This window comes from Chlamydomonas reinhardtii, chromosome 15, assembly GCF_000002595.2.
Source record: "Chlamydomonas reinhardtii strain CC-503 cw92 mt+ chromosome 15, whole genome shotgun sequence".
Lineage (NCBI taxonomy): Eukaryota > Viridiplantae > Chlorophyta > Chlorophyceae > Chlamydomonadales > Chlamydomonadaceae > Chlamydomonas > Chlamydomonas reinhardtii.
Window position 1 is genome coordinate 979,171 of NC_057018.1, and position 11,974 is coordinate 991,144.

Consider the following 11,974-nt stretch of genomic DNA (forward strand, 5'->3'; position numbering starts at 1 on the left):
CTCCCCTCCCTCCCCTCCCTCCCCTCCCCTCCACCCCCTCCTCCCTCCCTCCCCTCCCTCCCCTCCCTTCCCCATCCGCCTCACCGCTCGCCGCTCCGCCTCCGCCCTCATCTTGACCTCCTCCCTCCGCCGCTTCTCGCGGTTCCACTCGATGCGGCGGCGGCGCTCCTCCTCACTGGGGCCCGATAGCGCCACCTCGCGCCGACCGCCCTGGGGGTGCAGGGGAGGAGGAAAGGGGGGAGAGGGAAGGGGGGAGAGGGAGGGGAAGGGAGGGGAAGGGAGGGGAGGGAGGAGGGGGTTACATTCATGATTGATTAAGTGAAGGCGCAGGCATGGGGGAGGGGAGAAGATGGGAGGAGAGGGGCGTGAGGACGAGGGGGTTACATTGATGAGTCGCTAAGAACTTGGTAGGGGGTGATGAGGGGAGGGGAGGGAAAGGGGGGTTGCAAGGATTGATACAGAGGAGTGTAGCGAAGTAGGCAGGGGGAGGAAAAGGTTACATTCATGTTCAACAAAGAAGTGGTGGGAGGGGGGAGGGGGGAGGGAGGGGGCATACGAGGATTGGATAAGATGCAGGCAACAGGCAGGCGAGCAGGCAGGCAGGCGGATGGGCGGGCGGGCGGGCAGGCGGGTAGACATGATGAACGCTCTCCCAACCAGCCCCGTCGCACACAGCCCGTGTTTCCCGTAACATACGGTACACGCACATGTCGCCCCCTCCCCATCCCTACACACATGCCCCCAACCACACACACACCTGCGAGTTGGCGCCGCGCGGGCCGTACAGGTTCCAGCCCGCCTCCCGCGGGTCCTTGGGCCCGGGGCTCATGCTGCGAGCCCCGCCGGCGCCGCCCCCTGGGCTGTTTGGGTCGTCGCCGCCAGCGGCCGAGCCCCCGCCCGAGGCCGGCGGGTCCGGCCGCGGGATTCGGCTTGGGGAGCGGTTGCGGGCAGATAGCGGTGAAGCTACGCCGTTTACGCCGTTGGCGCCGTTGGCGCCGCCGCCGCCGCCGCCGCCGCTGCTGCCGTTGGCGGCGGCCGCCTGGTTAACTGTGCTGTCGTGGCGGCTGGGGCTGGGCTTGGGGATGCCGCGCGGGATGCCGCCGTTGGCTTTGGAGGCGGTGCGGGAGGGCGGGCCCGAGCCCGGCGGCGTGGCCCGGCCGGCGTTGATGTCGGGCAGGTGCGGCGTCGCGGCGTGCGCATTCGCCTCCGCGGCCGCCGCCGCCGCCAGCTCCCGCTGGCGCTGCTGCTGCTGCGGCGTGGCGGGCTTGGAGCCGCCGCCGCCGCCGCCGCCGCCGCCGCCGCCACCGCCGGTGCGTGGCGCTGAAGAGGCTGGTGCTGACGAGGCTGGTGGCGCTGGGGCTGCTGCGGCTGCTGCGGCTGCTGCGGCTGCTGGGGCTGCTGGGGCTGCTGGGGCGGCTGCGGCTGCCGCTTTGAGGGGTGTGGTGGGCTTGGACCCTGATGCCGCTGGGGCGGCTGCCGCTGGGGCTGCTGGCGCAGGCTTCGAGGCAGCGGGCTTAGAGGCAGCAGGGGCGGCGGCGGCGGCGGGCGCCGCCGCTGGGGCCGGTGCTGGTGCTGGTGCTGGCGCCGCTCCGTTGCTGGATGCCGGCTTAGCAGCCGGCTTTGCGGCGGGCTTGGCGACGGGCTTTGCGACGTTCTGAGGGGTAGGTAGGGGGCACGAGGGAGGAGGAAGGAGTGAAGGCAATGTGGCAAACCGCGATTGTACGCGAGGAGTGGGAGTCGCGCAGGCCACGGGCCCCTGCGTAGGAGTTGGAGTTGGTGTCGGGCAGACCACGGGCCTCTACTGAGAAGAACGGGATGCTGCGCCATGGCGTGACGCCATCGCGTGGCGTGGCGTGGCGTGGCTCAGTGGCTCAGTGGCTGGCTCAGAGCCGTGCCCACCCGTGCGGCTGACCGCAACGACCGTGGTACGACCACAAAGCCGCATGCCGCCACTTCCCCCGTAGGCGCCACTACCCCTCTCCATCATCGCCTCCTGCCTGAACCGCTGCTAAACCCCGTGGCGACGACTCACGGCTTGCGCGCCCTGCTCCGGCCGCGGTGCCCAACACCACCTGGCTCCAGGCCCCCAGCCATCCCCTAGGCCCTAGGCCGACTGTGACAATATCCAGCAGCTCAGCACGGCGCGGTGCACAAACCAACGCGGAGCACTACGAAGAGCGCTGTGTCGAGCGCTGTGCGGGATCCCCGAAGCGTACTGGTGGTAAGCGGGTGCTTGGGCCCCAATCCCACGCCCCAATCCTTCAAGAAAACCGTGCCTGTGCCCGCACCCCGCCCGCTGCCCCGCGCCATCGCCAGCGACAGCACCCGAACCCAGCTGTCTGTCCCTGCATATGTTATTATCACTAATGCAAATGCCTTTGACCGGTGCACGCATGGGCAGCTGCTGCGCACCTGCGCCGGGAGCTTGTGAGCGGGCTTGGCGCCCTCCGCGGTCTCCGAGGTCCGCCGCTTGGCCGCAGGCTCCGCCTGACGTGCCACCGCAACCTCTGCGTCGCCTCCGCCCGCGTCCACTCCGCCGCCCGAATCGTCCTCTACGTCTGCCATGCTAACTGTCTGCGCTGGCCGCTAGCGCCTGCTCAGCTGGCTGGGTGCGTGCAGCCCGCTCAGCTCGTCGTCGATTGGGTTGCGACCTGCGAAAACAGGTGCCGGAGTTATGTCGCGGCAGAGAGAGCAACATATATTCCGACGCTGGTGCCAGTAGCCATGTTGACGGCACGGCGCTTGGCCTCCCGCGGCCTTCGCGCGACCCACCTTGCTAAGCGTGTCTGCAAACCCCTGTAGCGTGGCACTAGTGGTTTAAGTTGCCAGGAACAGCGGATGTATCTTGTTAATGTGTGTCAGGTGACGCTTGGTCTTTTCGCTCACAGCGTATGCTCCGATGGATTCTTTCCGGCAACACCGCGGTTGGTCGTCTGTGCTTCAAGTTAACAGGAATTTGTCGTAAGATATGTTTATAGTTGATACGAAATGGTAAATAGCGAAAACTGTGGTATGGGTCGGGGGGCTGACGCCGAAGGAGCATGGGTGCTCAGACTCAAGGCCTTCGAGCTCGAGCCGCGGGGGCGCTGGCGCCAGGCAGTATCGGCCGTGAGCACTTTGACGCAAAGTTGTATTAATTCGGAGCTCTAAATTTACGGTCTGCAAAAGTGAGTCGCGTGCCGAGCATGCAAAGATGACACGCGTGTGCCGTCGCCCCTCTCGCTTCGCATGGGATACGCTGAGGTTGCAGAGCAGGTGAGTTTAGTGTATGGGACGGGTACGACGCGCGGGGGTGTTGGGTGGCGCCGTGCAAGGAGCGGGAAGTAGTTGGACCGGCCCGCAAGGTGTGGCCTGCTGGTTTGGTGGTGGCCCCGGCCCGACAACCACATGATTGCTCACCGGCAACCCTTAATACTTTTACTTGATGAATTCGGCGTGATGTTGCACTGGGGCAGCTCAGGCACAGACAAAGGCTGGGTACCTTGGCCTTCCATGGAATCCCGTGAACGCGACTGGACCGGCTGAAACCTGCATCCACACCTGCACACACCCCTGCACACATGCCCACACAGACACATCAGCAGTCGCCGCATTTCTTCGCACTTCAATTGCCTGCGTGTTGCCCCTACTCTCTCCTCGTGCTCCTTTAGCACCTGCACACGGCCCAGTATCTACCCATACCTTCAAGCAAGGAAGTGGCCCCCACAGTGGACCACAGCGCATGCAATTTAGGCCAACTGCGGAACTGCCCAAAACCTAAAGCTGCCAGGGCCTCGCACTCAAAGTGTGCTGTGCGGCGCTTTATGTTCGTTCCGGGAGGGGTGTGCGATGGTGCAAAATCACGTGTGTCGGCCTGCCGGGACGGGGCGGCGGGGCGGCGGGGCGGCGGGGCGGGGCAGGCGGGCGGGCGGCGTGGCCAGGCCGGGTTGCGGCGCTGCCTTGCAGCCTGTAGGTACGAGGTCTGGGGGAGGGCTCTGGCGCCTGGCGGGGACTGAGGGCGTCCTGCCTGGCTCTGTGGCGGCCGTGTGCCGGGGACTACCGGGGCCGGCTGGGGACCACCAGGGCCGCGCACATACATGCACCCCCACAACGTATGTTCAGAGAAATGAAAGCTAGTGTGAATGCAAATGCTAGACGTCGGTGCAAGATGTATCACCTCGTCGGCCGTCCACCCAATTCAGTGCCCTGCTCCGCCCTGCCCTGCACCCGCCCCAACGGGCTAGCAGCCGCGGCGTCAGGACAGTCACAGGGCGCCTGCCGCCAGGTGCGGCCTGGACATGCGCGCTCTGGACATGCGAAACAGGGGTGGCGACATACACACTAACACAATCTGTTGTTAACCCGGAGTAACACACATGGTATGTGTGATGGGAAAGTGTTAAGGCAGTTTTGTGAAGTCCCGCGGGGTGCAGCTGATTCATTCCCAGACTCCAGCAGATGGCAAACAATGTGCGACGGCAGTGCAGGAGAGCGCGGCTGGTCGAATGCCGGAGTTACGTACTGTACCGACAAGTTGCTGGCTGGCTGGGAGTTTGCTGACGCGCATCCCTCACGCACCGGGCGTCCGGCCAGGCGATAGCACCACACAGACACACCGCAACGCCACACTCGCGATGCAGACCCGCAGCGCACCTGCAGGAAGGTGACCAGCGTCCACGGATGAGCACCCGGATTCACACTTTCTTGCTGCTTGCTAGCCTGGAGCACTCGATGGCGTCTTGCATTTGCATTCACACTAGCTTTCATTTCTCATGTGTGTTTTGCTGTGTAGGGGCTCAATCTTCCGTGGGATGTGAGCTCCAATATGACGCCTTTGGTTGTCCAGTTGTACCCAGGGGAGGTTGTACCTCCCCCCTGAAGCCCTCGAGCATGCCCACAGAGCTCATGCTAGCACATACTTGTGGACTGAGGAGCACAGTAGAAGCTGCTGCGGCTCGAGTCATTAGCAGACAAATTTGCATGTGGGGCTCATATCGTGGTAGTCGTGGGTTCAGGGCCTGATGGGTTGGCAAGCACGTGAGGTAGATGGGCGTGTGTTGCTCGGATGCGGAGCGTATGATGATATAAGGAACACGATGTGGAGCGCTGGAACATGGCCCGCAACTATGGCGGGCTGCGATGGCGAGTGATGACCACTTGGGCGTGTCATGCACATCTTTGGGTTGCGACTGAGCTACCTGCGCGATCAACCTAGGGCGCAATCTTGTTTAGCCTTGCTACGCAGCACTAAGTAAATGATTTCAGACAGTCATAGCTGGTCCGTGAGCTTCCTGGGCCAATCTACATGATACGGTAGACGAGAGCTCAAAATACAGTTGCTCGTAGCAGTCAAACCGCAATCCAGAAACTTTCTTACAGCCATGAACCGTGCAGGGCGCATGCACGCGCAGAACCTGAAGCGCAATGCCACACATCTCCGCGACTACTTTACCAAGCGTGCGCTCAGCAACTCACGAAGCATAGAAGAGTCGCGTTTATGTGAGCTTGGACTTGCTCTTCCAGTCCTCGACACGGGCGAGTTTGTGGACACCCAGGTGGAAGAGGCGCTCATTGCTGCGCTCGTTGCGGCGCTGTGCTGGGCGGCGCATAATGCAGCATCAGCGAGTGCACAGCAGAGACCAGCTGCCTTGGACACGCTCGTTTGGCTCTTGACCCAGCTGCAGGACGTGCCAAAGGAACGCCTCGAACGCACTCGGGCCTCGCTGGCGCTCCTGCGCGCGGACCTGCTAGGCTCCTTGTCGCGCATCCTGTCGCAACTTGCGCGATGGGGCGAGGTCGACCGCGGCCATGGCCCCATCGGTGGCGCCAGCACCCGCAGCGGATGCGGTGACGCCAAAACCCGCACCCGCACCAGCGCCAGCGCTCACGAAGTCCCCGGAACCGTCTCCGCCGAGGATCTCGTCGCCGCCACGGAGGTGGTGATTGCCGTAATCGACGCCGTGTCACAACTGGCACCCGACGTGCCGCCGGCCGCCACCTCCGTCGGGGCACGGCAGCAGGGCGCTGAGGCCTACGCCCGTGACCCGAGGGTCGCCGAGCTTTGGCTCGCGCTGGACAGAAGCGGGGTGGTGGAGCAGCTGGCGGCGGCGCTTCTGCGAGTGGCGGCAGCAGCGGAGGCAGCGGAGGCAGCAGCGGCGGCAGAGGTGGAGGAGGAAAAGAAGCGCGCCGCGGCGGCGCCGCGGCCAGCGGCGGGGCTGGGCGGGTCTGGGCTGGCACAGCGCGGCGGCGGCGCGGCCGCCGCAGGCGGAGCTGCCAGCAGCAGCAGTAGCGGCGGCGGCGGCGGCGGTGGTGGCAGTAGCGGCAGCGGCAGAAGCCGGGAGTCGGCGCAGCAGAAGCAGGAGCAGCAGCGCAGGGCGGCTGCGGCTGCGGCTGCGGCGGCGGTGTGGGAGGCGCTGTCCACGGCACTGCTTCAGGCGTGTGACATGGTGCAGACACTGCTCAAGCCGCTGACAGCCTGGGGCCTGCCCAGCCTCGCACCGGAGCCTGCGTCGGCGTCGGCGTCGGTCAAGTCTGAAGCAGTAGAAGCTGCGTTGGAGGCGCTCGCCACAGGCCCGCCGCAGTTTCTGCCGCTGCCGGCGCCGCTGCCGCTCATCCAGAAGCAGGTGTGCGGCCCCTGCCTGCACTACCTGCTCTGCTGGGCGCTGGCGTGCGCGCACGTCACCCTGACGGGCGCGCCGCCGCGGCAGCCCAGCTACCTCACTGCACCGTCCACGCCACAGCCGCAGCAAACGGCCGCAGCCGGAATAGCTGGAACAGCAGTAGGAGCAGCCGGTGCAGCAGCAGCAGCAACAAGAGCAGGAGCAGGCGCAGGAGCAGCAGGCACAGGTGGCCTGAGCGATGGCGGTAGGGGCGGCAACCGCGGCGTGCTGCCGCCGCGGGCGCTGGTGCTTCCGGAGGTGCCGCAGGAGAGCACAGTGGACAACGCGGGCATCGTGCTGGTCGCGTTCGGTCTGGTGATGCAGCTCAGCGCTGGAGGACGCGGCAGTAGCCGCAGTGGCAGCGGCAGTAGCCGCAGCGGCAGTAGCCGCAGCGGCATAAGCGGCAGTGGCAATAGTGGCGGCAGCAGCAGCAGCAGCAACAGCACCAGCGAGACCACTGCTGCCGCCACGCCCGCCCTGCCCGCCTACGACCTGCTCACCTCTGTCATCCCCGCATTCACCGGCACGCCCAGCCTGCGCCACCGAAACCAGCTGACGCTCACCAGCTCGGTGGCAGCGCTGCGGCAGCGGCTGCTGACGGAGATGCGGCCGAGCCAGGCGGCGGTGCGTCTGCCGGCGCTGTGGTCGGAGCTGATGCAGCAGCTGGCCTGGGGCTGGAACTGGAACACGCTCCTGAATATTCGAACCCTAATGCAGGTGCGCGGCTGCCCGTGTGTCGTTTAAATATAGTTTACACACCGTTTGCAAAGGAAGATTCCGCGAATCATGCTTAGCAGGGCCCCGCGACAGGCGTGGTTTGGCATTCAGGCGCCTCATCCTTTTTTGCACTGTTGGGTTCTTGGGTTCTTGGGAGCCGCATCTTCCATGGTTCGGCATTAAGGTACTTCGTCTTTTTTTCACCCTGCTGCAGGCGCGAATGCCATGGGGAGGCCGCGGTCTCGACAGCCGCTGCTACCGCTCATGCAACCGCTCATGCAACCGCTCATGCAACCGCTCATCCAACCGCTCATGCAACCGCTCATGCAACCGCTCATGCAACCGCTCATGCAACCGCTCATGCAACCGCTCATGCAACCGCTCATGCAACCGCTCACATGCAACCGCTCATGCAACCGCTCATGCAACCGCTCATGCAACCGCTCATGCAACCGCTCATGCAACCGCTCATGCAACCGCTCATGCAACCGCTGCGTCGCAGGCGGGGGCAGCAGGGTCGGAGGCGGCGGCAGCGGCAGCGGCGGCGGTAGGGGCAGCGCGGACGGAGGCGGCACGAGTAGCAGCTGCAGCCGCAGCAACCAGCGCACAAGCAACCAGCGCACAACCAGGCCTAAGCCTGAGCTTGGGAGTGGCGCTGCGGACGGAGCTGCTGCGGGTGCTGGAGCGGGGCTGCCGTGACGTTGCCCGTCCCTGGTACGTTATGGGCAGTCATGCAGGCCGCGGTCCCATCGCGCTGCCGGTGTGCCAGTCTGTCCTGCGGCAGTCGGGCTGCTGGCCTGCCATTCTGGCGCATGGGAGCGTGCCGGAGGCGGCGGCCGTGGTCGCGTCGCTTGCGGCGCTGAGCCGGCGGCTGGCGGCGGCGGTGTGGACGCCGGAGCCGGGTTCGGTGTGGGAGCACCGCAAAGGCCTGGCCCAAAACTTGACAGGGCTGTTGGAGCAGGTCTTCGAGATGCGTACCGCGGCGTACGAAAGCGGCAGTAGCAGCGGCGGCGGCGCCGGCGGCGGCTGTAGCAGCGGCTGTAGCAGCGGCAGTAGCGGCAGCGGCAGTGGCCGGCCGCCGCTGTGGTTCTGCAACGGTGATGCGGATGCGGTACTGGAGCTCGTGACGGTTCGGGGCATGGCGGTGGTGGGCGGCGCGCCGCCGGCCGGGTCGGCGCCGGCGGCGCAGCAGGCGCTGCTCGCGTCGTTCGCGCTGCAGCAGTGGCTGCCGCCGCTGATACAGGTCGCTGCGGAGTTGATACTCGCGGTGCGGTGCCAGCCCTTGCAGGCGCAGGCGCCGAGGCTGCCTGCGTCGGGTCGTGGCGGCGCGACGGCTGGCGCGGCGGTGCACGGCGGCTGCAGGCCGCGGGACACTCTTTCCGAGCATCCGGAGACGCCGGACGAGCGGCTCCTCATTGCAATTGCGGAGACGTGCACGCGCGCGCTGATGCACGTCGCGTCGGCGGCCGCCGCCGCCGACAAGGCCGCGGCGGAGGTGCACGTGCTCACAAGGCTGGACCAGGCAGCTGGCGGCGGCGGCGGCGCTGGCGGCGGCGGCGGCGCTGCTGGCGGCGGCGGCGGCGGCGGCGGCGGCGCACTGGCGCAGAGCATGGCGGCGGCGGCTGTGGCGCCAGTGAAGGCGGCTGCAGACAAGGCGTTAGAGGACGTTCAGAGCTGTCGCATGGCAGTGCTGTTTCCCATCGCCGACGCCATGGAGGCCCTGTGGGACCGCGGCTTGAGGGGCGTCGCGCCAAACGCAAGCGCCGCCGCCATCGCAAAACTCCGTGGCGGCAGTAGCAACAGCAGCAGTAGCGGCTGCGGCGCCGCGGTTTGGGCGGCGCTGTTGGACCTGCTGGAGGCCTGCTTGGCTGCGGCGGCAGACGCGGGGGGCTGGATGGCTATGACGGGGTTGGGGCCCTGGAAGCCTATGTGGTCACGGCTGCGGATGTTGGCTGCGCGGCAAGGCCGGCGCGAGCTGTCAGCCTTCCTGGATGCGGTGCAGGCAGACTACGACGAGGACTATGACGAGGACTATGACGAGGACTATGGCGAGGACGAGGAGGACGAGGACGAGGGCGAGGACGAGGACGAGGGAGGAGATGCGGTGGATGCGGCGGCGGCGGCGCTTCGGGCCGCGGTGTTGGAGGACCCGGTGCGCGGGGCTCCTCGCATGGCGCCGCGCTGGCTGATGCCGCCGGTGGAGGTGGCGCAGGGGCTGCGGCGGGCGGGCTTGGCGGTCTGCGGCGACGTGTTGGCGGCGAGTGGCGGCGGCGGCAGTAGCAACAGCAGCAGCACCACCACCACCACCACCGGGGCAGCGCCGGCGGTTTTCATGCTGTGCGGCAACCCCAGGTGCAGCAACCTGGATGGGCTCACCGCGCTCATGCAGCCGCCTGCTGCTAGCAGCGTCGAAGGCGGCAGCGGCGGCGGCGGCGGCGGCGGCGGTGGTGGCGGCGGCTTCAAGACGTGCAGGCGGTGCCAGCGAATCACGTATTGCTGCGGCGCGTGCCAGCTGCAGCATTGGCAGCAAGGCGGCCACAAGAAGCAGTGTGCTGGGATGGCGGCGGCCGCCGCTGGCGCCACGGCCACTGCCACTGCCACTGCTACTGCGGCTGCCACTGTGACGGCTGCGACTGCGACGGCTGCGCCGCAGAGTGGTTAGATCTGTATGATCGACCCAGCGTATGGTTAGGATGTATGGGCGACCCAGCGCGAGCGAGCTGGCCAGCGTGAGCAGCAGCAACAGCAGCGAGTCACACCGACACAACCATGTGCGCGACGCGAAGGCCCGCCCCATGTGCGGCTTTGGTCAGCAGTGCATGTTGGAGTGTGTGCGTGTGCGTGTTGTAAGTTAGGAGATGTGAAGCCGAGGACTAAGTACGGATGGCGCACGCGTTTGCCGCGTGGGCGGCCCGTCACCATCGCTAGCGTCTATCGCTGTGCGCGGTGTGGCCATTGCGTTAAGAGGAAAGGAGGATGAACATGTTACATGTGACGATGACAGCGTCCGTGCTTGCTTGGGCGCTGGACCCATGCAAGCAAACATGGTATTCCCGTATGTGTAGAAAAAACGAAACGAAAGCCCGCCCAGACGATGCGACGGAGTTACTTACCGATACCTGTGTGTATAGGCGTGACCATGTGTTGATGTCTAGAGGAAAAGCGCCCACCTAACACGGCTGGGGTGCATTACTTCCTCCATAGATCTCGGGGTACATGAGTGCTGATCGCTCCTCAACACCATGTATACGTCACGCGGGCCATGGCATTCATACCGCATGTGTGGTCTAGGGCCACGGTCTAGGACTGATCGATGAGTTGTTTCGGAATATAGCACGGAGCCCAGCTGTTGCTGATAGGCCTACGGCCGGTGTGTGGCAGAGGTGTGTGCTGTTCCCTCGGTATCAATGATGCCTTGTACCTTTTGAAGGACTGCAAAAGCTGTCGGACATATATTTGTGTCTGTAGACTCTGTACCTAGTGCTTCACGCTGGCAGGCACAGTGGTGGCGCAGGCACAGTGGTGGCGCAGGTACAGTGGTGGCGCAGGTACAGTGGTGGCGCAGGTGCGCATTGCCATGCGGCACTGCCGGGTATGGCAGGCGTGCTGCATGCCAGGTAGGGACGTGTAGGCCCACGCACGTGACTTGGCGGGGCTGAAGAGGCTCGACGACGATTAGATACCGTCCCTGCCTCAACCATAACCGATGCCAACTTGTATGCCTGTTGGGCGTGGTGGAGTAGCGTGCGAGTTGGGCTCGATTAATAGGTAGCCCAACCCACATTGTCGTGCTCTCGCCTTCTGCGTTACGCATTGTTGGTGTCTCTTCGTTGCCCTGATGCAGGGACAGCAGGGATGGGCCGCAGCATGTAAGGTACTTGGTTAGGTGTGTGCTTGTCAAGATGCGTGGGCGTGTGGGCGTCTGGTGGTGAGTTATTAAATGTTCTGTGCGGTATCTAAGCGTGATGGGACCGATGGAACAGGGGCAGGGCATGTGTGTCCTGTGTTAAAACAAAAACAACAATATGAACCCCAACCCAGACGGCGCCGGAGTAAATCACGAATACCTTGTGTACGGTACCTGTGTGTGTGTATGTGTGTTCCTGGTGTGTGTGTGTGTGTGTGTGTGTGTTCCTGGAGATGCCGTGCTGCAAGGCACGGGTCGTACACCGTTTGTTGGGTCGTACACCGACTTTGTTGGCCGGGGTTTGGGGCGGGGTTTGTCCGAGTTTCTGTGCAACAGCCCCCAGACCGTCATGATGTGCCCAGACAAAAGACGGCGGCCATCCGGCCGTTCTTGTCGAGCCTGGGCATTGCCCTGCAAACAAGATACGAACCCTGGTCACGGACCCTAGCTCAGCCTGCTGGTAGCGGCGGGAGGCAGCTGGGTGGCAGCTGGGGATGGGGTAGCTGGGAATGCGGTAGCCGGGTAGCCAGCTACATGCAGGTGCTACGGGCGCCGGACGTAAATGCTGCAGGAGGGGGCACCTACGCAGTGTAGACGCCGCGGGTCTGAGGGCATCTACAAGATACATACAGGCACTGGCAGCATGCGTGGGAGGTTCAAGCACACACGGGGCTCAAGCACATGCATGCGGGGCGGGGAAACAGGGGGCGCC

At 65.1% G+C, this 11,974-nt stretch overlaps 2 protein-coding genes across 2 annotated transcripts in view; one reads left to right on the forward strand and one right to left on the reverse strand.

Annotated features, from left to right (window-relative positions):
• The window catches only part of CHLRE_15g639100v5 (uncharacterized protein), an 8,482-nt gene extending 5,503 nt beyond the window's left edge, over window positions 1-2,979 (reverse strand). The window contains exons 1-4 of the mRNA XM_043070602.1: window positions 2,773-2,979; window positions 2,413-2,651; window positions 758-1,654; window positions 85-210 (exon numbers count right to left, since the gene is read on the reverse strand). Of these exons, the coding sequence (XP_042916488.1) occupies window positions 85-210; window positions 758-1,654; window positions 2,413-2,565 (1,176 nt within the window). The 5' untranslated portion in view covers window positions 2,566-2,651; window positions 2,773-2,979. The remainder of the gene's footprint in view (window positions 1-84; window positions 211-757; window positions 1,655-2,412; window positions 2,652-2,772) is intronic.
• A 2,260-nt stretch (window positions 2,980-5,239) lies between these two features.
• On the forward strand, window positions 5,240-11,701 carry CHLRE_15g639050v5 (uncharacterized protein). The gene is made up of 2 exons (XM_043070600.1): window positions 5,240-7,355; window positions 7,570-11,701. The coding sequence occupies exons 1-2, from the start codon at window positions 5,361-5,363 to the stop codon at window positions 10,015-10,017; spliced, it is 4,443 nt and encodes a 1,480-aa protein (XP_042916489.1). The 5' UTR covers window positions 5,240-5,360; the 3' UTR covers window positions 10,018-11,701.
• The last annotated feature ends 273 nt before the right edge of the window (window positions 11,702-11,974 follow it).